The 25,884-nt window shown below is 40.6% G+C and overlaps 1 protein-coding gene across 4 annotated transcripts; it reads left to right on the forward strand.

Annotated features, from left to right (window-relative positions):
- The first annotated feature begins 20,032 nt into the window (after window positions 1–20,032).
- Window positions 20,033–24,389, forward strand: LOC307038285 (zinc finger MYM-type protein 1-like). Of its 4 annotated transcripts, XM_079679674.1 has the most exons (4): window positions 20,033–20,961; window positions 21,060–21,161; window positions 21,287–21,373; window positions 21,644–24,389. In XM_079679674.1, the coding sequence occupies exons 2-4, from the start codon at window positions 21,113–21,115 to the stop codon at window positions 23,854–23,856; spliced, it is 2,349 nt and encodes a 782-aa protein (XP_079535800.1). In that variant the 5' UTR covers window positions 20,033–20,961; window positions 21,060–21,112; the 3' UTR covers window positions 23,857–24,389. The 4 variants fall into 4 exon arrangements, with proteins under 4 accessions (XP_079535800.1, XP_079535799.1, XP_079535798.1 ...); XM_079679673.1 differs by having other exon boundaries at window positions 20,033–21,161; XM_079679672.1 differs by having other exon boundaries at window positions 21,060–21,373.
- The last annotated feature ends 1,495 nt before the right edge of the window (window positions 24,390–25,884 follow it).

The following is a 25,884-nucleotide window of genomic DNA, read 5'->3' on the forward strand; positions in this document are numbered from 1 at the left end:
TTTTTCAGTCTGTGGCTTCTGATCTGGTTTCATTGTCTCGTGTTTTACATTTGTTTGATGTCCTGTCTGTTTTTTATGTATTTATGCAATTTTTTTATACAGTTGTTGGTGTACAGCACTTTGTTCAACTCAACTTTTTACAGCAACAAAATCCTTTAAGCTCAATTACCAAAACCCCTTTCATGATACATGTTAGACATGACCGTTTCCTCATCAGACACAAATCCCAGTCTTAAGGGCTCAATTTGTATTCATTCCAGGAGAGCTTTATATGCCAAGCTGTCATATTGCTCCAGACAGACAGGCAGAAAATCACCTTTTCAATGAGCATCATTGGGAGATGTATGAGTGGTGCGCAGTGCAGAAGCCTCTGTTGCCTCTCCAGTCTGTGGCCAGTGATCTGTGGCAGTGGGGCCACAGAAACAACATTTAAAAAGGAAGGGCCACTGCCAGTCAAGCTTGACAACCCAGAAAACACAAGGGAAAAAGCACTTGATCAAAGGAAAGAGAAATGGAGTGAAAGGGATGAACAGAGATATTTAAATGGAAATCCCAAAGCTTTACATTAAAACACAGCCTTGATTGGGCAAACTGGAGAAACTCTTTTATGAAGCTGACAGCTTAAATTGGATTACAAATAATTACTTTAACTACTTACTGTATATGCTCTTTGCATATACAAATTAAAGTTAGATCAGACCATAATTTCCCAAATTATATATTGCCAATGCTGCTTAATTGAGTCTTGATTGTGAGTTGTCAAAAATGGGATGTGTATTCATCACATTAACTTTGCTGCTATGTACGCTGCATGAACACAATAATCATGAGCCACATGTTCATGTGAAGCCGCACTATTAAAAGACAACAACTGCAGGGAAACCTCAAGTGAAAATCCCATCTTGACATGTTCAATACATCATTTTTCCTACGCAGCCATTGGGTTAAATTTGAAGTGCTTGTCCTCTCTCTGCAAGATATTGAATAAGACTGTCTCTCCAAAATGTCAAACTATTCCTGACCCAAATTGTCTCAGAATACAATTAACAAGGCATACTTTAAATTAAAGACAGCAAGGCACCAACATATAACATAAGTAACCAAATTGGGCCCCTAAAGCAACATTCTCTTACATTTCTTTTATATAATCAAGATATGAAATGAGCCTTATATTTTCCACAATATCAAACTATTCCTTTAATGGCCCTAAATCATCTCAGTATATGATTAATAGGACATTCTTTAAATTAAGACAGGCAAGGAACAATCTTTAATTTAAGGGACAATTTGAGCCTCATGCAGCGACATTCTCTTCAATTTCTCTTATATTATCTCTTAATTTTCTTCTAAGATACAAAATATACTAAAATCTGCATGAGGCCCTGTATATTTCTATACAAACAAGCGAAGTGCAGTCACCGGAAAGCCAGGAATCAACACTGAATTAACTCCTCTGCTGCAGCTTGAAGCTCCATTATTACAAATCCTTTTTGTTCTACACAATGATTAACACATTCCAAAATCCCTGAAGGAGCCGAAAAGCTTTTCATACACAACTGTCTGCTTAATGACATCGCCTCATCATCTCCCCGCAGGCTTATTCTGGGGCCACTGTGTGTGTCGTATCCACAGAATTATAGCCTGTTTCTTTTGAAACAGAACAATACAATTTCACACAAGCTGTGAGGGCTGATTGCATTAAATCAGAGGAGGTTAGGGTGATTTTATCGTGCGGCGGAGCCCAACATAAGTGTGCTCAAAATTCAGAGTGGCGATGCTTTATTAAAAGAAAAAGCGAGAGATGATGAGGAGTGATTGGGCTTATCGTTTCCCCCTAGTTAAGTCAAGTGTACAATCAACTGATTGTCTCTTCTCTTAGATTTCAGTTCCAAATCACATCACAATGATCAAGATAAGGTACTTATCGGGATTTCCGCGACACTAAAGAGTTAACAAGTTGTATGTGTCAGGAGTATAATGGTATAGAGTTGTGCAGTGATTACGTATTTTTGAAGGCCAACCCGGAAGTTAGCATCACAAGGGCTCCCTCTTCAAAAAGAAATGGGACTTCTCAATTGGATTTCGGGATATTGCCAGATCTGTGGCAAACATGTTAATTACACTTTTTTTTTTTTGTTCAACACAGTAGTCTCAACATATGAACACCATTTTGTGATTTTTGAAGTAAAATGCAATTCAATCAGGAGAGACGTGATGTATGAAATACATGTTTATTATGGGTCACATTATATAAATGAAACATAATGATGACAGTTTATAACAAGTGAATGAAATGGTGTTTGGCGATTAGGCCCAGGTTTTGTAGGATATCATTCGGGAAGGGAAAGAACCGTTTCCGATGAACCCCTGGGTCTAGACACTGGTGGTGGTGATAAGTGGTTAGGTCCGGTTGGAAGGGAGAAGGTTAAGCTTGGCCCTGAGTTGGAAGCAGGAGGCGAAGGGGTGGAGGAGGGTTGTGCGTTGACACCTGGAAGACAGCTGATGGAAAAGGGGAGAGCATATATAGAGGGATTAACAGGTGCAATAATTAGGCTTGTGAATGGAGGGAAGTGATAGGTTAGCTGAGGAATGGCGCTCCCTATCATTTAGTGAAGGGAGCGAGTATTGCCATGACGTGCAATACGAAGTGATAGGTCTTCCTGCCTGAACTTGCGCTGAGCTTCATTAGTCAGGAGTAAAAAGCTAACATAATATGCAATAACTAAACTACATCTGTGCGTGCGTCTCCACTGCTAAGCTAACTGTGGCTAATGTTTTACATGATGACGTTTAGTAGTGTTAGCAACTACCGTTTTTGTGACACATATTTACTGCCTTACTTTCTGTCGTAGGACAACATCATTGAAGCTTCTGTTAACCATTCAAAATTACATACACATTCAAAATGATGAATGATGAATTCATTTGAGGCGATGGAATCTTAGGTGCTAAAATCTGACTCAAATCCGGGTTTAGGACTCTTGCACCACTCTATTCTAGACATGAGCAAGCAGCTAGCCTCTCTACCAGATCATCCTCCTTGCACGGCAACTATATAATTTGAAAAAGTTGAAGGTAACAACATTTTGAAAAAGTAATAGTCTTAACCATCTGAATTTAAAAAAAATGGTGCTTGACCCCTTTAGTTGTTATGCGTGAAGAGACTGTTGATTGTATTGCGACTGCTCCCTTTTTTTACCTGCTTATAAATTGCTAAGAGATTTCCGACCATCCATCGAGTTGTGTGTGTTCAGCATTTTCTCACACAGTTCAAAGTGGACCTGTGACTGAAATGTCAGTCTACCTTTTTAGAAAAAGGATGGATGGAAACATAATACATACCTCCATTTGGAAACCTCCACCTCACAGCGGTCATTGTTTTCTGCCCGTAGTGTTAAATAAATTGTCTGTTTGTGAAGGTTCATAGAAATGTCCAATTACACCTACAGTATATGGGAGAAGAAAAGCAGGCGTTTCAGAAACCATATGCCACTGGCTGAGTTTACACACAGGTAAAGATCAAGGCCAGCTCTAATTGGAAACAACAGACATTTTTTTCAAACCAAAATTAAATGAATAAATATTTATCAAAATCAAATACAAAAATGCATGTCAATTATACATACAGAAATAATAAAAAATAAATAAATATAGAAATGACTAAAAATAGTTAATCATTTAATTTAAATTAAAGTCTACATTAATTAATTGTTATTTTTCAAGGGGACATTCGTTTGATAATTCCACATTTAATCGTTATATTCAAACGAAAGGGGCATGAATCACAAAATATGTCTCTGCAAAAGAGATGTTAGTCATAAAATGGGTTAGAATGCCTCTTCAAAATATATGTCTTTAATTTTTCACTAAACTTTACTTACTCATTTATTTGCATTTGCATCGTATATATATATATATATATATAGATTTCTTTATTTAGTTCCAGATTCATTTCAATATGTATTTATGTGTTCATTATTAAGCTAGCATGCCTTATGCTACTTAAAGGCGGGGTAGGTAAGTTTGAGAAACCGGCTCGAGATACACTTTTTGTTATATTCCATGGAATGCTCTTAACATCCCAATAGCAATGAATATCTTAAGTGCTTTGACAACAAATCCAGTAAAAAAAATGTCATCTGTAAATAGGAGTATTTTAAAAAGCACGATCAATCATTTTAGCCGGCCCGGCTAAAATAACTGGATGGTCTACAAGCTGGTTTCTCCAAAATTATCTACCCCACCTTTAATATATACGGCACTGTAAACTATTTTACTGTAGTTCCTTTCATTTCACGCTTTGAAGGTAGTGGAGAGTGGGTGTTATTTGTTTGTATGCAATATTTGCTTTACTGTGAAACCCAGAATGTGGTAAGATATGGGAAAAGCAGATTATAGTACTTATAGTGTCATTTTAAGTCATATTGAGGGCATTTCCTGTATGAGGTCAAAGCACTGAAAGCAGCATTACATTTTCATCTACTACTACATCCCAAAGAAATTGTTCACACTCTTATATTGCTCTTTTAATAAGTTAGATGTTAACTCAAACAAGCACTAATTGGAAGGATTGAATAAGGAAAATTCACTTTTTTGCATTGTGCTAAAACAATGCATTGGGCGATAACGGATAGATGGATGGGTGGCAGCATGGTGCTTTACTGATAAAAAGGAGCATGGACACAATCAAGCCTATTTTTCTGTAAATGCTTTCAAGGAAGCTGGCAAGTGCCTACAAGCTTTCCTCTCCATTGTCTTGTACATAAACCTGATTCAGATGGACGCAGGAGGCTTCTATGGGACAGCTGTAACATGGTAGAGAGGGAGGGGGAGGGGCAAATAAAAGGCAGGACACACTACACTTAAGAGATACAAGTATGTGGGAGGGGAGAGAAGGAGAGAGGGAGAACAAGCAATAGTGTAGGTGCAGAGTGGCATGAGATATAGAGAGTAGGGGAAAGTACATTAATTCTATCGAATGACTCCCCCAGTAACTGCTGTGGAGTCTTTCCGCTTCCTGGGCACCATCATCGCCCAGGACCTCAAATGGGAGTAGAACATCTGCTCCCTCATCAAAAAAGCAGCTTTTTTGATGAGGACAGCTTTTCTGATGAACAGAGGATGTTCTTCCTGAGGCAGCTGAAGAAATTCAACCTGCCAAAGACAATGATGGTGAACTTCTACACCTCCATCATCGAGTCCATCCTCACCTCCTCCATCACCATCTGGTACGCCGCAGCCACAGCCAAGGATAAGGGCAGGCTGCAGCGTGTCATCCGCTCTGCAGAGAAGGTGATCAGCTGCAATCTGCCATCCCTCCACGACCTGCACGCCTCCAGGACCCTGAGGCAGGCAGGGAAGATAGTGGCCGACCCCTCCCAACCTGGACACAAACTGTTCACCCCCCTCCCCTCTGGCAGGAGGCTGCGCTCCATCAGAACCAAAACCTCTCGACACCTGAACAGTTTCTTCTCCTCCGCTACCGGCCTCTTAAACAAGGCCCGGCCCCCCCACTGACACTTTACCTCAGCCACAATGTAAACTCTATATGCATTACATTAATGCACACAATGTTCAAATACTGCTTACTGCACATATTTCTTATTTCATATTTCATATTCTATAATTCACTGCATTCTATTTTGCTGTAAATTACTGCTTTATTTTATTGCTATCTAACTATATTTGATTACAGTGTCCTTAATTTTTTTTGTTTTATATGGAGAGTTTTTGTTTTATACTTTATGTATGCACCATGACACATTCCTCGTATGTGTGAACCTACCTGGCAATAAACCCGTTTCTGATTCTGAATGTGATGGCTGCTGCGGTGGCCCACGCCTTTGGGTGATAGCAAACCAGGGGTGCCTTTTACCTTTTAGTAGCAGCCTACACACACACACACACACACACACACACACACACACACACACACACACACACACACACACACACACACACACACACACACACACACACACACACACACACACACACACACACACACACACACACACACACACACACACACACACACACACACACACACAGACAGACAGACAGACAGACAGACAGACAGACAGACAGACAGACAGACAGACAGACAGACAGACAGACAGACGCACAAACACACACACTTTTATGAGCTGGGTTGAACATCCTCTGAAACACAATCTAGAACAAGATGTGATACAAAAAAGTCTCCAATGAAACTGATGAATATATTTTAGGTGGATTAGCAGCTCCTTAAAGGCATTACAATTCATCTATTTCATTAATCTGGTCACCCCCTGTGAATAGTGAGTGGAAAGCCGATTTAAAGTCACAAAGCCACCAAACGCAGCTTCTATTTCAATTGCCTCTTCAGAATAAGACATGTTTAAAGTTGTGACTTTACAATTTCAACAGCCGACTGACACAAATACAGAGGTTCAAGCTCATCATGTTGTTGTATTACCTGCAGTGATATATTATAATATATATATATTTTTTATATCAGTTGCTATGTGATGGAGACATTGGCCATAAAGACTTCTGCTTTTTCTCAAAGTAATGAAACTGGATGGCACGCGACTTAGGTTGCTAATAGTGCCTAAACAATATATTTGAACCACTCAAATGCAATGTCCTTTTCCAGAAGTCAAGGTCATCATCCACAGACCTTATAATAAGCAGTTTTATAGGGACTGTTAGGGAATAATTTGCTTCGGTATTCAACCTTCGACCCAGTTCATCCTTTTCTCTCTTTACTGTCTCTTTTCCCACGGCATAGTTCTACTGCCTTGGGTATTGCTGCTATCTCTCTTAAGGAGGAGCAGCTTGGGCGCATTATTTTTGCCAGTCTATGACAGAGCACAAGCCGCCATGAGGTAGTTTACTGTTCAGGGACGTAGGTTCCATGGCGCGCATTATTTTCTATGGACGAGAGCTCTAGTTAGATTCAGGGTCCATAATTGTTTAGTCTCACTGATGAAGAATGTTGATTATTACACTCCGAACTAGTTAAAACCTCGAGCTGCAGAAGAGTTCTTCAGAATTGATTGTGGCAACTCCCGTGTAGTCAGACCTCTGGCTCTTGACCATCTCTTGACTTTTCTCGTGAATTCTCCGGCCGATACTCCAAATAAACCATCAGTGTTTGAAATCAAAGCTCCAGCTCTCCTCGTGTCTCCTTTCAGTCCTGACTCCTCCATTGCTACAGAAGTTTCCCCCACAGGGCCTATTTTTTTTTGTTCTACACGCACCAAATGATCACCTTCCATAAGGAAGCATGCTTCCACTCAGATATTATATCTCAGCAAAAAGACTACTACTATTTTGCAGTCTTCTTTTCCCCTGCCTTTACTGACTGCTTCAAGAGGCGAGCTATAGTCATAATAAGTGACGCTTGAAAATCAAATCTGTCATTATCTCAAATTTTTTTATGAATTGTTCACAACACAGAATTATTCTCTTCTGATTAATCCCTCCATCGCTCATTCTTAGCGCTCACACACAGGATCAAGTCCCTGAAGCTTTGCATTTAATTAAATTTTCACACAAAAAACCACATGAACATCCACATGTACTGTATGAGTTGCACACACTTGTTCCCGTTTAGATTCCCTTTATCTTTCCCTCACTCAAATGCTTTCACACACATTCATACAACAGAGATCTGATAGCGGGATTAGCTGTTGAGAAATGTTTGCAATACATGTTAGCGCCCTCGAATATTTAATCTAAATTTGGGGTTAAAAGATTAATTCCTGCCAATTAAAGAACAAGGAAAGCAGAGGGTGAGTGAATAGAAACGCTTTTCAATCAAGCTGAGCACAGGGAAAATCTACTCTTCTGTCTCCAAAATATGCTCAAATCCTTTGGGAAATCCCTTTTGACAATGCAGATTATATACAAGAACACGTTGAGATAATTTCATCAGAGCTTTTTCAAGTAATACAGTAAACAAGTCAGAGTGAGAAAAAACATAGAAAACTGAACGCGAAATGTCTATCAAGGCAGTCATATAACTTAAATCCGACAGGCAGAAAAAACGACGGCAAAAAAGAAAATCCTTCTGTGTGACACGAAAAAAATGTGAAAATCGTGTTGGTGAACACAAATCAATAGATTAAATTAATTGTGTGACTATAACACGAAATGCAGTGAGACTGGGTTGTAATGGTTTCCTGAACAGTTTTTTTTTAATCAAATACGAGGACACTGTTAAAGTCCATGGTGGCTTACACTTACCTAAAGTACAACTTGGACTAAAAATCAGGAAACATGCTAATTAGCTTTCTTGCTGAAAATAAGATGAGATAGATAGCCTACCACTCATGTCTGTACACTAGACATGTAGCTTGAGGCAGCAGGCGGTTAGCTTTAACTTAGCATAAAGGCTAAAAGCACTCGGTAACAGCTACTGTAGCTTGTCTTTTGTCCTACGAGCACATCACAATGTTTATTATTCAAATGTTCTGTCTCTGTGTGGATTAAATTAGACATTTAGTGTTGATTAGTCCTATACAAAGTTACTGGAAGGTAGGTTTTCTTTAAGCCTTTGACAGAGTCAAGCTAGCTGTTCCGCCTGCTCCAGTCTGTATGCTAAGCTAATTGCTCATTGGCTCTAGCCATGGCTCAAGCTCCATATTTTGTATTCAGACAGTGTATCAATCTAATCAACACGTTGTTATTAAAAAATGACACAATAGGTTCTCCTGTCAAAATGTCATAGGCTATATGATAGTTGTGAAACTTGAGCGCAAGTTTAAAACACATAACGTTTGGAATTGAAATAAAACGACTTAGTTTTGGGCAATTATCATTGTTTGGGATAAAATAAGTATGTTTGTTATGTAAATAAGGTTTGTACCTAAATGATATTGTGTACTTAAGGGCCAAATAAGGGCATCCTTGTTGAAGGTCCTATTATTTAACCATAGATCCCAATCTCCTCCATAAGCGGCTGTCGCTCTTCATGTCACATGACTTCTTCCTTTGTCTGGCATAATTACTATAGCCGCTATAGTCTAATAATAATTGTGAATTGTGTGAATAACGGTCATATCAAGTTTTTTTGCACAGACAACCTATACGGCCATTCAGTTAGGGGGTAGGCCTACAGCCTGCATATAATAACCAACAAGAAATGGAATAACGAATAAGTAGGCTATATTTGGATAAATACAAGTTTTGTTTGGACCAATGGAAACAGATCTGAGATGCCAGCATGACCACAGATCTTACAGCTGGGAGTTTGCACTGAGTGGTAAAGACTGTGTTTAAGTATTTATAATCTTCTTTGAATGCATGACCACAACAGGGATTGCTGGAGGACGCTTGAAATCAGAGTCCCGGCCATTAAATCCCCCACCCCCTCCATTACAGGTTTGAGGCATTTGTAAAACCATTTGAGATGTCCTGCATTTGGCCATAAGCTCTATTACTTATCAGCAATATTGCTATCAGGATACTACTGCACCAGCATGTTTAAATGTATTTCATCGTGCAAGATATGTGCATGTACAGGATGTCATCTCCCCTTCCCAGATAACCTGCAGTGTAAAGCAACTCCACTCCACATAAAGCCAATACACATAAAACAAATCAAACTGCCAACAGACGTCTCTGATTGTAAAATACTTGTAAAAAATGGGACACTTACAGGGGAACAACAAGCAGGATGAGATGTTTACTGCCAGTTTTGAAGGACGTAAAGGACACAATCTGCATCTGGGCGAGGGACAGAGAAATTCAATTTCGCTGTGTATACCGCTGTCGCATTTTAATGTCAGCCATAAATGTACTCCAGCTGAATCATATCCAGAAGCAAACTGGATGTGAGATGAATGTAAAAGGGGCTATAAGTAAAAGTGGTCTTGCCAGCCTAGTGGTGAAAACTGAACATACTTTATCTGTAGTCCAGTCCTCTGCTGTAACTTGTCTCTGACTCTTTTGTTTTGTCAACCGCAACAAATGTTATCATAATATTGGATAGATGTTATGAGTGGTTATCAGCCTCATACATATGGTTGACAATCAATAAATCAATAAATCAATCAATCAATCAATGTTTATTTATATAGCCCAATATCACAAATGTTACATTTGTCTGAGTGGACTTCACAGTTTGTACAGAATATCAGTATGACAATACGACACCCTCTGTCCTTAGACCCTCACATCGTACAAGGAAAAACTTCCGGGGAAACTCCACAGTTTAAAGGGGAACATGGGAGAAACCTCAGGGAGAGCAACAGAGGAGGGATCCCTCTCCCAGGACGGACAGACGTGCAATAGATGCCATGTGTAAATCAAAGAGATAATACATTTTACAGCATAGGTAGACCAAATGTTTGGAAATGCATGTGTTTATAATAATAAGATGAATCCACGAGGATGTCAGCAATCCTGTGGGAGCCATCAGGGAAGTAGTATGGTGAGAGTCAGGCAGGACCGCAGAGACAGGTTCAGCCAAGACTCGAAGTCCAGGACTCAGATCCAGGACTCAGATCCAGTACTCAGGATAGAGGATCCAGGACACACGACCACAGCAACAGGATTAGCCTCGACTCAGGATCCCGGAGTATATGTAGACACAAAAAAGAGATTTGGGGGAAGCTGGGTTAATCGGAACATGACAGAAAGACAAAGTAAGGTGTGTCCCCCGACAATCCAAGCCTATATTAGCTAAACTAACGTGTCTACGTACATGCACTACCTTAGGATAGGTCAGGGGTCTGCAACCTTTTTGACCAAAAGAGACATTTTGCTAATTTTTCCCAAAAAGAAATGTGTCTGCAGCTGCAAAACATATTTCAGAGCTTGATAGCTTATAAAGTTGTATTTATTGTTATATCAGACAAAAACTACAGTTTTTTTTTCATTTATTAGGCTATTTATTACATTATATAAAACTGTTCAAAGAAGAAACAAATAACACATATAAGGAGAATTAAAAGTAATACACAGGCCTACTTTAAAATAAATTAAACACAGCACTTGGGGAGTCCTCTGCACATTTGAAGGAAAAAATATATAATTAAAATGGGCCCACTTTGAAATAAATAAAACATATAGCTGCATCCTAAAAAAAGTTAAAGGTAGGGTAGGTAAGAATGGAGGGAGAAACCAGCTCGAGTGCGCTAGAATTTGAAAATACACAACCGGAAAAAATCTGCCTCTTCCTTCAGACTTCCTTACAGAGCCCCTCCAACACGTGCACATGACCAATGAGGGCACGAGATAAGTTTGTGCACAGATGGAAGGCTGACAGGCAGGTAGGCCATCCAGTTATTTTAGCCGGGCCGGCTAAAATGATTGGTCGTGCTTTTTACAGCGCTACGGCTTCCAGAGATTAATTTGTTTATGTATTTATTGTCAAAGCATTTCATATATTCATTGCTATCGGGACGTTAAGAGCATTCCATGGAATATAACAAAAAGTGTTTTCTGAAATAAATGACATACCCCATTGAATTATGACTGAAGATCGTCAGCTGTCTTCCTTTTCCGTTTTTCTCCTCGATACGTAAAGGCTGCAGCACCTTTGACAACTTCTCTCCACATATCAAACATACCGGTAAACCAGCATCGTTTGCTGTGAAAACATATAACTCTGTCCACGCAGAATTAAATCCTCTGTGTTCCTCCGGTACTTTCCTTTTCTTTGATTTATCCATAGTTCGTTCATGGAGCTGGGGGTCAGGTTATTCGCCTCCAAGAAAAGGCGCTAGCACGGGACCGTAGCAGGATGTGACGCATATTTTAGTTGACCTAATTAAAACCGTTTTGTTTTTTATTTATGTGTCACAGTATCACCTCAAAATACAAGATACGAAACATTTTCAACCGTGCAAGAAAATATAAATAGTACTACAAATAGTTTTATTTGATTTCCTTCTTATTTTTGTCTAGGCTCAAGGGAGCCAGAACAGAGGGCTTAAAGGGCCACATACGGCTCGAGGGCCGCGGGTTGCCGACCCCTGATAGGTTGAGGGAAAAGGGTAGCAAGTAAGAAGTAAGAAGCAGAGGTGGAGAGGCACACGCAGGGAGAAAGGTCCCCACTGGAACCTTAATTGGAATTGGTCAGAGGTGAGGAGTAGGTCTGTGACTACGTTCCACACTCCCCGGCCGGGTTAGGCCTCTCTGCAACCTGTTACCCTCTAATAGAACCTCGAGAGGTCAGAGAGGGGAAAGGTTTTGGATAACATTTTAAATATAAGATCTAAGTTTTTAGGATTTAAGTGAGAGAGTAAGAACTAAACTGTATAGGTGAAGAGGAACAACGTATCTACGTCAATGCATTCTTATTAGATTATTTTTAGGGCCGGGAATTTAACGCGTTAATTAAGATTAATTAATTACACAAAAATTAACGCATTTTAATCGCACTTATTTTTGCACCGCGGAACGTTTCTCACTGGATGAGTTTCAGGCGTAGGCTACCGATTATACTGGAGCACCAACTAATGTTCATGACTTCAGACAACAACAAACCACAGTGAACAATAGTCAAACATGAACGAAGAAGCTGATGAGACCGCTTTGGTTGGCCCCGTGGATGGGACATTTTGTTTTAAAAAACGGACGGAAGGAAGCGTCGATAAGAGCACGGTTGTTTGCAAATTATGCAAAAAGGAATTCGCATATCACCGCAGCACATCAAGCCTCAAGTATCACCTCAATGCAAAACATATAGCAGCTAGCGTGGAAGCTAGCGTGGACGTTAGCCCGACTCTGAGTACAAGGACCCACACCCAACCCACACTCAACCAGATGACTGGTTTCAGGGCCAGGATAACTAAGTCCACGTCTGAAAAAATAACCAACTCCCTGGCTCACTGGATTGCACTGACTACCTATAGGCAACCTGAATCTCTGAAATGTACTATATTCCTAAATATACTATTGCTACACTTTATGGCAAAAATTGCACTTTTCTGTTGGTCTTGGTTAAGTACCACCTTGAAAAAAAAATAAACAATGTTTTGTTGCTTAAGCTTATGTATTCAGTCATTATTCAATGGTATAATAAAATCCATGTGAAAAAAATTGCTTCTCACTGTTCTCAGGTCAAATATTTATATGTGATTAAAAATGCGATTAATTTAGATTAATTAATTACAAAGCCTCTAATGAATTAGATTAATTTTTTTAATCGAGTCCCGGCCCTAATTATTTTATTTGATCACTATAAGCTTTATCAAAAAGAAGGTCTTAACCGTACTCTTAAAAACGGATAGGGTGTTTGCCGCCCGAACACAAACTGGAAGCTGATTCCACAAATGTGGAGCTTGATAAGAAAAGGCTCTGGCTCCCATTGTACTTTTAGAGACTCCAGGAACAACCAACAACCCTGCATTCTTGGAACGCAATGCCCTAGTAGGACAGTAGGGTATAATGAGTTCTTTAAGGTAGGATGGCGCCTGCCCATTAAGGGCTTTGTAGGCGAGAAGAAGAATTTTAAATTCTATCCTGTGTTCTACTGTATAGGGAGCCAGACAAGGGGCCTGCTAGACCTACTACTAGGTTTAGAAGGGCTTACTTGACATGGTTGATACTGATACAAATACAAAATTGTGATCCTCTAGTGGCCATCCAATTATGAGAAAGAGCCAAAGGGAAGTCAGGTAATCTGTTGCCTGAACTAAAAACAAGTTGTTTAGTTTTTATTCACATTATAAGCACCTGTTCAAAACTGCGCCATTTAAAAGAATAATAAGGATTTTTTTTGCCTGGACCCTCTATTCCCCTGTGTTTGTATCACGTGAATAATGATGACAACACATTTTGGAATTAATAGAATTGGAGGGATGAAACCCTCTTTAATGGTCACACATGCAGAGCACACAGCACACACAGTGACATTTGTTCTCTGCTTTTAACCCATCCTAATACGAGGAGACTAGTAGTAGGAGCAGTGGGCAGCTATTGTACAGCACCCGGGGAGCGATGGGAGTGAGGGGGGAAGGGGGATGTCCGGTGGCTTGCTCAAGGGCACCACGGCAGGGCAGGAGGTGAACAGGGACCTCTCCAAGTAGAAGTCCACATTCCATATTTAGGTCTGGTCGGGGACTTGAACCTACGGCTCACAGTACAAGCCCCTACTGACTGAGCCACTGCCGGAATTGGTCGACTATTAAAGAATAATGCTACATAACATAGGGTAGCCGCTAAATGTGCTGAAATGTAATTCTCAGGGCAATTCCTCACTGTTAATGGATGTCAACTTTTTGGTTTTTGACACTGAGAGCCTTAGATTTATATTATAATGGATGACAACATTATGGAAATGACGCTACAAAGCAATACAACATATTTCTTTACCTATCACTTGTTCTGGTCCCGTAGTTACGTTGAGGACCACAAGCGGTCGGCCTCTCTCTGTGTGAGTCTGATCCTCACCGCCTGTGAAGTCCAATGTTGACAGAGAATCACAAATCACATCAGAATACTAAAGAGGCCAGAGAGTGCCTTTTACCTGAAAGAGCTAGAGAGGTAAAGGGAGCAGGAAGCTGCGTGTGTGTTCGTTTGTGTCCTCATTTTCCTGCACTTGGAAAATTACAAGCTTGACAATGGCTTTTATTTTTTTGAAATAATTATTATCCTCACCGGAGTATTTTTATACTCATTCTCTTGAATTCCTCTAGTTGCACTTTCAATTACCTCTCTTACGGAATAATCGTAAAGTCTACTAACAAAAAACTCGAAGGCAGTTTCTCTTTTTTGAAGCATAATGCCCTGAAACAATTCACATTATGTTCTGGAGCCTTCAGGAGAGCGCATTGACTGAAACTATCTAAAAACAAGGCTGATAAGCTTTGGTAGGAAATTCAATCTCGTGCCAACCTTGTCATTTCTTGCAGCGCGTGCCTGTTATTCATTTGCGCCTGGCGGTGCAGGCGAGTGCCCGTGTGAATAAAGAGAATGGGGGAGTAAAAGAGATAGAGATGAAAGGCCAGTGTTGACTAAAGCCTGCACGGCTCCGTGGTTTCTGAAGGGTGTCTCGGCCTCACATGCAAATGAGCTTGCATCTTATCAGTTCTTTATGACACCCAAGTCCAAATAATGAATACAGGCCATAGTGGTCGGACGCGCTTGCTTTGGTCTGTCGAGCACATTACAACGGCTAGGGAAAAAAAGCACTAAACAGGAGTCAAAGCGTGTACCCTCGACTGAGGAGATGTTACCTATGTGCATGAAGATTCAGCATATTAAAACATTATTTTTCAGTGTTTCATTTTATAGTCTGGTATCGATTTTACAAACCATTAAGTGAAAGCTGCTATATTGTGTGATCATGCGTATAACTATATATGTCTATTTGTCTCTATATGGGATAATGATTAAGAGCTAATTATTCACACATGCACATCTGCTCTGCTCTAATTGCTGCGTTCATACTTTAAATAACAAAAATGAAATAAAATGGATTTTTGATTTTTTTAACAGTTTTCAGGATAATACTTTAGTTAAGCAGTTTAATTAAGAATTATAATTTTTTACTGATTTTGAGAGGTGCTGGTGAACAGTATAATCAGCACTTAATCGACATTTTCCCCACAGTTTTCTGTTCACGTTCTTCTCATTAGAGGACTTAGTTTACTGTAAATTGTGCATGCCTACGGTGGCAGATAGGTGCAAACGCCCAAAACATTTCCATGAGGAGAAATGCACTGCAGCTTGAGCAACGATGCAAATATAAAAACACTAATGTGCCAAAACACATGCATATGAAAAAACATGTTTACCGACTTTACCTGATAACACGTGCGCAGCACTTAAAAACATTCCCCATCTTGATGAAACATGCGCAGGCTTTACTAACACAAATCTATCAATGTTAGCAAAGATAACCTGTTTCATAATTCTAAGTTTTTTGTCAGTAAATAAATTGTTTAGCTAGCTAGCTCACAGCAGACCTTCAATAATATCGGAAGGAACCATGCAATCACATTCTTAAAAACCATTATGTTTTGAGCTTCTTGTGGCGTTCTTTATTGGCAGCATTTTAAATGCTGCGCATGTGTTGTCAAGTTGCTAAAGATGTTTCTTCATTTGAATGTGTCTGCAACGCGTTTCTCCTAGTGGAAATGTTTTTCGGCCGTTGAAGTATCTTGTTTGTACCTGTCAGCTATCAAACATGTTTTATTGCAGAAGAACATAGTTGTCATTGTAAAATAATGTAAAACATATTATATATATAAGGGCTCAAACCAATATTTTAGCTGTGGCAGTATCAGAATTTGCACCACTGCTTTTTGCAGATGATGTGGTTCTGATGGCTTCATCGGTCTGCGACCTTCAGCACTCACTGGATCGGTTCGCAACCGAGTGTGAAGCGGCTGGGATGAGGATCAGCACCTCCAAATCTGAGGCCATGGTTCTCAGCAGGAAACCGATGGACTGTCCACTCCAAGTAGGGAATGAGTCCTTACCCCAAGTGAAGGAGTTCAAGTATCTCGGGGTCTTGTTCTCGAGTGAGGGAACAATGGAGCGTGAGATGGGTCGGAGAATCGGAGCAGCGGGAGCGGTACTGCAGTCGCTTTACCGCACCGTTGTGACGAAAAGGGAGCTGAGCCAGAAGGCAAAGCTCTCTGTCTACCGCGCCATTTTCGTTCCTACCCTCACCTATGGTCATGAAGGATGGGTCATGACCGAAAGAACGAGATCGCGGGTACAAGCGGCCGAGATGGGTTTTCTCCGCAGGGTGGCTGGTGTCTCCCTTAGGGATAAGGTGAGAAGTTCGGTCATCGGGGAGGGACTCGGAGTTGAACCACTCCTCCTTCGCGTCGAAAGGAGCCAGTTGAGGTGGTTCGGGCACCTAGTTAGGATGCCACCTGGGCGCCTCGGCCCAAGGGAGGTGTTCCAGGCACGTCCAGCTGGGAAGAGACCAAGGGGTAGACCTCGGACCAGGTGGAGGGATTATATCTCTTCGCTGGCCTGGGAGCGCCTTGGGATCCCCCAGTCAGACCTGGTTGATGTGGCCGGGGAAAAGAAAGTTTGGGGCTCTCTGCTGGAACTGCTACCTCCGCGACCCGACCACGGATAAGCGGGAGAAGATGGATGGATGGATGGATGGTATCAGAATTTATGCGTTATAGGAACATCTTTTTTATTTGTAGTGTGGACTCTTCTATAGTCGTTTACTGTTGGTCTGACGAAGAAATTATGTCTTGTTTTATTTCTTGCCGTTTAATCTACATCACCATTTTTTGCATTATCTAACATTACATGTCCCCTTTGTTGTGCTTTCTATACAGTATGTCACCCTCTTCCTGCTGGCTGCAGTCATCCCTTATCCTGCAATCATTTAACCTTAACCTTATCTCGAAATCACATTGATTTTGTTACGGCTATCAAAACACCTGTGGTACGTGAGGACACTAATTCAATGTCAGTGTCACTTGTGCTGTGAGAGGATGTTGTGCCTTCCCCCTCCTTTTCCTGTGATATTTCAAAATTCAGGAGTTTGTTTACCTAAGAAAAAAAAGCATTGGTTTGAAAAAGAATGAGTCATGGCTCTGCCCTGCTGATGAAGTGAGCAGATTGGAAATGGGAAGGTTAATGAGATTTTTACAAAGTGTCCGTCTAGCGGTTTGAACTCAGATTAAATTGACACACTCTGATTAAAATTAATTGACCTGTGAAATGAGTGTGTCCCTCAACAGTTAAGGATTGATGGGTATCGCGGAGGGGTCGAGAGGGAAGAAGACAGCAATGAAAAAAAAGAAAATTAACTTAGTTTGGATGGAAGTAAAGGAGAGATATGGAAAGAGACAACTTGTACGCCTTAATAATGTTAAATAAAATAATTCTCTAGCTTACTGTTCTCTGCATGTGTTAGCTAAACATTAAAATTAGCATGCTAAATAAAGGTAACAGGTTAATGTTAATCAGGTTTAGTGTTTCCCATGTTCACAATGTTCTAGTGTCTTACTTACATTATAATCTAATGAAGGTGCCACTATATAAAATAGATGTTGAAATATTGATCAGATTAGTAAACATTTGATTTGCTGGTGACATCAAATTGCATGGCTATCCATACAATAGATCAGCAAAAAATGTCAAGGTCACAATGGCAGGAAAAGTAGTGTTCATTTTTTGGGGAACATAAATGTCTGCACAAAATGTCATGCCCATCTATCCAATGGTTGGAGAGATATTTCAGTTTGGACTAAAATTGTGGACCACCTGATTGACTGCAATCCTTAGAGCTTTGCTGCTAGGAACAGGAATGCTCCGTTTCATTACCATTGATGCTATATCTGCATTTATACCAGTGGTTCTCAAAGTGGGGGGCACGCCCCCCCAGGGGGGCGCAGAGGCATGACAGGAGGAACCAGGAGGAAAAATGCTTATTAAAATATAAAAAAATAAAAAATAAAAATCATATTTTGAAAGATTATTGATTCGAAAATAATATGATACAGTACAGTACTATTACGTCTGGGTCTCTGTGTTTAATTAAAGCTCGGCTCTGTGTGTGTGTGTGTGGAACGAGCCATTTTGTGTGTGTGCGCGAGCGAGAGAGAGAGAGTACTTGTACCGGAGATCGTTGTTGTTAGCTTCTGGTGCTAGCGAGCTACGCTAACGGATATAGTTTTTTCAACAACAAAGTGGAGGAGAGTCCTCCCCTGTCAGACTGAGAGACTCAGTGAACTAAAGGACTCTCAGTGTTATCTCAGTGGGTCTCAAACGTGTTGGTCACCCTTAATGTAAACAATTATTTCCGAGGCACACGTTTATATGATCATTATAGTTATAAAAAAAAGAGAATAAATTAAAAACAGGTATGAGAAATAATATGACATTAAAAAAAGAATGAAGTTTAAAAGGGAGTGATTTGTAAAATATCCATAAAGAAATAGTAAATCTGTTTACAGTTCTGTTTCAAATGGGTGTTAAGAGATGTATCCATAGATCTCTTCATTTTGCTCTCAAAGTGCACCAGATTGATGCTTTTAACTTCAATATTCAAAAATCTTCCCGGGGGAGCTTGTGTGTGGACCTCACCCCCCTATGTGCGGTCCACACACCACCTATAAAAATAGCACTTTACCCCTGCTTACACCTATATTCCGTGAGCTGATTATCGAGCATTCATTGTAACAGTTGCGGGTACGTTCTATGCGTGGGGATTGTTGCAGTACAAAATTCCCCTGTAGCGCCTGGTACATTAATGGGAAACCCTAAATGTTTGAGAACCCTCTATGAAACGTCAAGCTACCCCACAGCACCCCGAAAATAAATCTCTGGGTTGATTAGTAGTACAGTACAGCATCATACCATAAAACCATATCATGTGTTTCTTTCTTTATGTAAGAAGTAACAATGTGTGTTAAATAAATTAAGTGGAGTACAATTAAATTACATTTCACTGAGTGTGGAAGAAGTATAAAGTAGCATACAATGGAAATACAAGTAAAGAACAATTATGTCAATCAATCAATCAATCAATCAATCAATCAATCAATCAATGTTTATTTAGCCCAATATCACAAATGTTACATTAGTCTCAGTGGACTTCACAGTTTGTACAGAATATCAGTATGACAATACGACACCCTCTGTCCTTAGACCAGGGGTGGGGAACCTCTGGCCTCCGGGCCGTATACGGCCCGCGAGACCATTTGGTACGGCCCTCGAGGTAATTTATAAACACACGCAAAAAAGAAAAAAATTCAAGAAATCTAGACCGCAAAATAATTAAACAAGCTTGTTTTTCTTGGCCAAGTTCAGGGTCCTTGAACACAACACGAGCCTAACGTGTCATCACGTGGTATATGTCTCGTCTGACAGGAGTGTAGTTCTAACGGAGAGCACCAGAACGCGGCTCCGGGCCGGGACTTCACAAATTGCAGTACCCATAAGGAGCCGTACACATGCCGCAGTTTTTACGTGGCTGTGTCTTTAGTTGTAAGCAGGGGCGGAGCTTCCTACAGGCAATATAGGCGGTTGCCTAGAGCGCCACCCAGAGGGGGGCGCCAAAAATTGCAACAAAAAAAAAAAAAAATGTTTTTTTTTTTTTTTTTGCTTGGCGCAGTTTTGGCGCCCCCCCTCTATATCTGCAACCATTATTCTTACATAAAAAAAAAAATTCTAACATAAGGGAAAATGAGCCAAAAATCTAAAACGGTCGGTCGGTCTAAGAGCCTCGGCTTTAGGTGTTCACAGTCAGAACATGCTAGAGCGCTGTGCATTGATGGGTATCGGTCAAGTGTTTATAAAATTGAGCGTTGAGGAAAGAAAGACTAACGTTAGAGAACTATGAAGAGGCAAAAGCCATCTGGGGCGCAGTATAAAAACAGAAGAAAAGAAGAAGAAGAGAAACGTGCCAAGGTGAAAGGTATGCAATTTTGATTGTATTGTCAACATTAGCGAATGGATCATGTAATCTTGCTAGTTAGCCAAGCCAACGTTAGCTAGCCAGCGTTTGTTATTGCCATTCAGTCGAAACTGTCATAAGGCTATTTTCTTTGTGTCATGAAATAGAAATATTAGTAATAATAACAATGTTAGTTTTGGTGTAGCGAGCTAGCCAGTGTGGTGGAATGTTAGTTAGTTGGTAACGTTAGCTAACGTTAAGTTTACCTCAGAAAGCACATTGACTATCCGAGTCAAACATTTGCCAAATTCAACCCTGTCATAATGTGCGCTAACGTTAGCTAACTAGCTCAGTGGTTCTCAACTCCAGTCCTGTTGAATGTTTTCGTTCCAACCGAGAACTAACACACCTGATTCAACTGTTCTAATAAGATAGGCATAGCTCTTGATTAGTTGAATCAGACCTGTCAGGCTGTCCTAATGCTTACTAACTAAATAATAGCTACATTTAACAAATGGAAATTATTCAATGTTGATAATACACATTTTGTTATATCATTTTAGATTCACTTTTAAAATATCTGGGACCATCTGCTGCATCAGTTGACAAGGAACCGCCATGCACCTCAGCTGTGCCGGCTTCTTCAGGTGAGTGCAATGTGTCAATAGATGTTCCTGATGATAAATAATTGAATGTGAAATCCAGTCAATATATTTGCTCTTGTGTGTTCTTTCTATATTTATAGACCTAGAACCACATGAAGGAACGTCAGAACAGCAAGCTGCTCATCCTGATGAGATGACCACTGATTCCACCCTGCCACTGACCACTGTGTCTGTTTGTTCTGGTGAGTACAATATGTCAATAGATGTTCCTGATGTGATGATAAATAATTGAATGTAAAAATGACTGTCGTGCCATTTCTAATCCAGCCAATATATTTGCTCTTGTGTGTTCTCTATATATGTATAGGCCCAGAACCACTGCAAGGAACGTCAGAACAGCCTGCTGCATCTCATCCTGATTGCACCACAGATTCCACCCATACACTCTTCTCAGGTGTGTGCCTGATGAATGTAAAGATGTTTAGCTATAAACCTAATTGTCCTCATGCTTTCAAATAATTGCTTTCTGTTTTTATTTACATTTTACACACTGTCCCAACCTTTTTGGAATTGGGTGTGTGTGTGTGTGTGTGTGTGTGTGTGTGTGTGTGTGTGTGTGTGTGTGTGTGTGTGTGTGTGTGTGTGTGTGTGTGTGTGTGTGTGTGTGTGTGTGTGAAGATATTGTGAATATGAGGTGAGAAAATGTGCTTCACATGCCCTCCAGATGCAGCAAAGACAGACGATCCACTACCAACCGATCCTGCTGACTGCCCTTCACATCTCACAGACACAATGAGGACAGAGTTTGTTCGGAGAGGACCATATCAGATAACACCTGATTTCATTTTCCCAAGGAGAGATGATGGGAGAAGTTGCCACCACCAGTACTTCGGCAGGACCTTAGTAAATGGAGAAAGGATCAAAAGAAGTTGGGTGACATATTCAAAAAAGAAGAACAGTCTTTTTTGTTTTTGTTGTCAACTTTTATCTCCAAAACAAATTCATTTAACAAATGCAGGACTGTCGGATTGGAAAAATGCAAGTGCTGCTTTGACCAGCCATGAAAATAGTCCGGAACACCTGAACAATTTGGCGTCATGGAAAGAATTGGCAGTTCGATTAAAACAAGGTACAACAATAGACAAACAAGAGCAGGCCCTCCTTGAGGCAGAGAAGAGTCGGTGGAGAGCAGTGCTGACACGACTGGTTGCTATTGTACAGTCTCTGGCAGGGCGAAATATGGCATTGAGAGGAAAGACAGAAATACTCCACTCTCCTTCAAATGGAAACTTTTTGAAAGAGGTTGAGCTTTTGGCGCAGTTTGACCCAGTGATGAAAGACCACATCCACAAGATTAAAAGTCAAACATCCCACCACAGCTACTTGGGCAAAACCATTCAGAATGAGTTGATTGAATGCATCAGTGGAAAGATTCTATCAACAATAGTGCAAGAAATAAAGAAATGCAAGTACTTTTCCCTCATTTTAGATTGCACCCTGGATGTTAGCCACACTGAACAGCTGTCAGTAGTCATCAGAATTGTGACACTGGAAGAAGACCCCCAGATTAAAGAGCACTTCATGGGATTCCTAGTAGCAGAGGAGTCCACTGGTGAAAGTTTGTCCGCCCTGATTTTGAAGAGGCTGGAGGAGTTGCAGATTGCCTTTGATGACTGCAGAGGACAGTCATATGACAACGGCGCAAATATGAGAGGGAAGAACAAGGGAGTACAGGCCAGGCTACTGCAGTTGAACCCAAGAGCTTTGTTTGTGCCTTGTGGGGCATATACACTCAATTTGGTCATTGCTGATGCTGCCAAAAGCTCCAAAGATGCCATATCATTTTTTGGCATTGTGCAGAAGCTATACTGCCTGTTTTCTGCCTCTACACAGAGATGGGCCATCCTCAAGAAACACGTCAACCTTTCACTCAAAATGTGGTCAGAAACCAGATGGGAGAGCAGAGTGAAAGCTGTGGAGCCTCTGCGATATGAAGCCGCAGCTGTGAGAGAGGCACTGCTTGAGGTGAGAAACCAGGCCAAAGACCCAATCATCAGGATTGAAGCCCAGTCTCTGGCAGAAGAAGTGGGGTCATTCCGCTTTTCACTGTGCACAGTGGTCTGGTATGACATGTTAAGTCAAATTCAGCAGGTGAGCAAAGTCCTGCAGTCCCAAACAATGCAAGTGGATGTAGCAGTAAGTCTACTGAAAAAGACTGAAAAAGCTCTCAAATCCTACAGAGCCACAGGCTTTGTGGCTGCACAAACATCAGCCAAGGACATGTGTGAAGACATGAATGTGGATGCAGTCCTTGTGCAAAAGCGGCTGAAGTCAACAAAGAGGCACTTCTCATATGAGTCTCCTGATGAGCCATTGAGGAATGCCTTGCAAAATCTGGAGGTAACGTTCTTTAACGTGGTGGTAGATGCTGCAGTGTCAGCACAAAAGGAGAGGTTTACCACTCTTGAACATGTGCAAGACAAGTTTGGCATTCTGTACAACTTCCCAGACCTGCCACACCAAGAGCTGATGAAGCAAGCAGAGGCACTTGCACACACCTTAAGCCATGGAGGGCAATCTGATTTGGATGGGAAGGAGCTGGCTCAGGAGTTGGAAAATGTACCTGACTTGCCATCAAAGAGCATGACAACTCTTGAGTTGTTGAAATTCATACACACAAAGCAGCTCACCGAAATATATCCCAACTTGTGTATTGCTCTGCGGATCAGTGCAACGCTACCAGTAACAGTAGCTTCAGCCGAGAGGAATTTTTCCAAATTAAAACTCTTGAAAACATACCTGAGGTCCACCATGGCTCAAGAACGCCTCAGTGGTCTGGCTGTAATCAGTATTAACCATGAGGTTGGTGGTCAGATTTCATATGATGATGTGATTGATGACTTTGCAGCGAGGAAGGCCAGAAGGATTGCACTGTAAATGGAAACCAGTAGGAGCTAATATGTAGGCCAACCTTGTGTGATGATAGGGAGTGGAATGTAAATAGTTCTTGAGACAAAGTGAATTTGTAATTTTTATGTATTTGTTTGTTTATTTAGCATATTATATTTTGATTATTTGACATGTGTAACATATTTTACAATACATAATTTTATTTTAAAGCAAATGTGCACGTTATTTTATTGTTTGTTATTGTTATTATTATTATTGTTTGTTAGCTAAGTTGTTCGTTTTAATTCTTTAGTGTGCACTTTACATTTCTTCTTAATTTTCTTTGAAAGCAAATTTGCACATTCTTTTATTGTTTGTTATTGATATTATTATTGTTTGTTAGCTAAGTTGTTTATTTGTTTTAATTCTTTAGTGTGCACTTTACATTTATTCTTAGCTCTTGTTCTTGCTTGTAATAAATAAAGCTGCAGTACTTTACTGTATAACTGTTAAGATGTTTTGATATTTTTTTTGGGGGGGGCGCAGTGGTGAAGCTCGCCTAGGGCACCAAATGTGCTAGGTCCGCCCCTGGTTGTAAGCCCAGTGGCAATCTGTTCATCTGTCATACTGATCATACAGACAATAACTTTATTGTTATTAGCATCTGGTTAGCTAGCTATGCTAACGAATATAAGAAGCTTTTTCTCCAACCATTGAGGTAAAGGCACATCTTTATATGACCATTATAGTTATAGAAAAATAAGAGAATAAAGTAAACAGGTATACAATACTAATATGACAGTAAAAAAAAGTTGTTATTAATAAAACAAGAATACAGGGAAAAGGGGAGTGATTTGTAAAATATCCATAAAGAAAAAAAAAATCTGCTTACAGTTCTGTTTCATATGGGTGTTGAGAGATGCATCCATAGATCTCTTCATGTTGCTCTCAAAGTGCACCAGATTGATGCTTTTAACTTCAACATTTAAAACAAATCTTCCTGGTGATGCATGATTCTTTGCACAGCATGAAAGAAAGGCGAAATGAATGGGCTTTGATTTGAGTTTTTTAAGCAGACGTTGAGTTCAATCATTTGTACGGCCCTCGAAGGATGTTGTAAAAATTGAAATGGCCATTGAGAGGAAAAAGGTTCCCCACCCCTGCCTTAGACCCTCACATCGTACAAGGAAAAACTTCCAGAGAAAATCCCACAGTTTAAAGGGAAAAATGGGAGAAACCTCAGGGAGAGCAACAGAGGAGGGATCCCTCTCCCAGGACGGACAGACGTGCAATCAGACCCGGCGCCAGAACAAATCTAAAGGGAGGGCATATGATTTTCATGGGAGGGCACACAAAACCGTCATATGCTGCGGGCCTGCGGCACAATATATATCAAACAGCAAGGCCAACAGCATTGCGCAAAGACGCACACGTATCGCAAATACATACATAAATAAAGTGCAACATAGAAACCACTTTTGAAACATTGTGTGCGTGGCAGCACAAACACTGGTAAATCACGAGCAAGGCACACTGGTTAAGGATGGCAGCTTCCTCATCGTTGCACTTGGAGAGAAATAGTAGAGACGGAGACGATTAACTGATTAGCCCGCCTTGGGCATGGTTTATTTTCCTATGCACTGCAGGTGCATCCTTTCACTCAGCCGAGCTAACTTAGAACATTATTTTGGCCAACCCTGCATATTTGTGCAGCGTATACTCACACAGTATAGGAAGAGCCCACATGCCTGACTCGGACATGCTGTGGAGTGAATCGTGGTCACCTCTGAGAGGGAGTTGGTTGACAGCTAAAAAAGCTATAATATCAACGACAGCTGACACGTAATAACGGCTCCGTGCCAGCTGATCTGCACCAAAGTACTAATTTCCTTATTTGTTTCCTGGCGTATCTGTCCCTCTCTCCACAAACTCTCACATGAAATGTGTTCTTTTGATGCGGCATGCCTTAGCAGTCCATCAGTATAAAAGGCGTGTTTCCATTCGCAAAAACATTTGACAGTAAAAGCCGCATCAGATGAAGACGTATTTACTTTCAACTGTCTACAGGGGAAACAA

Source organism: Notothenia rossii (genome assembly GCF_949606895.1).
Source record: "Notothenia rossii genome assembly, chromosome: 4".
In the NCBI taxonomy this organism is placed as follows: Eukaryota; Metazoa; Chordata; class Actinopteri; order Perciformes; family Nototheniidae; genus Notothenia; species Notothenia rossii.

Excerpts from the sequence above, each read along its gene's own strand:
- LOC307038285 (XM_079679671.1), top strand. The coding sequence starts at position 21,220 with ATGACTGTCGTGCCATTTCTAATCCAGCCAATATATTTGCTCTTGTGT. Across the intron at positions 21,374-21,643 it reads CACCCATACACTCTTCTCAG|ATGCAGCAAAGACAGACGAT; the intron begins GTGTGTGCCTGA and ends CATGCCCTCCAG.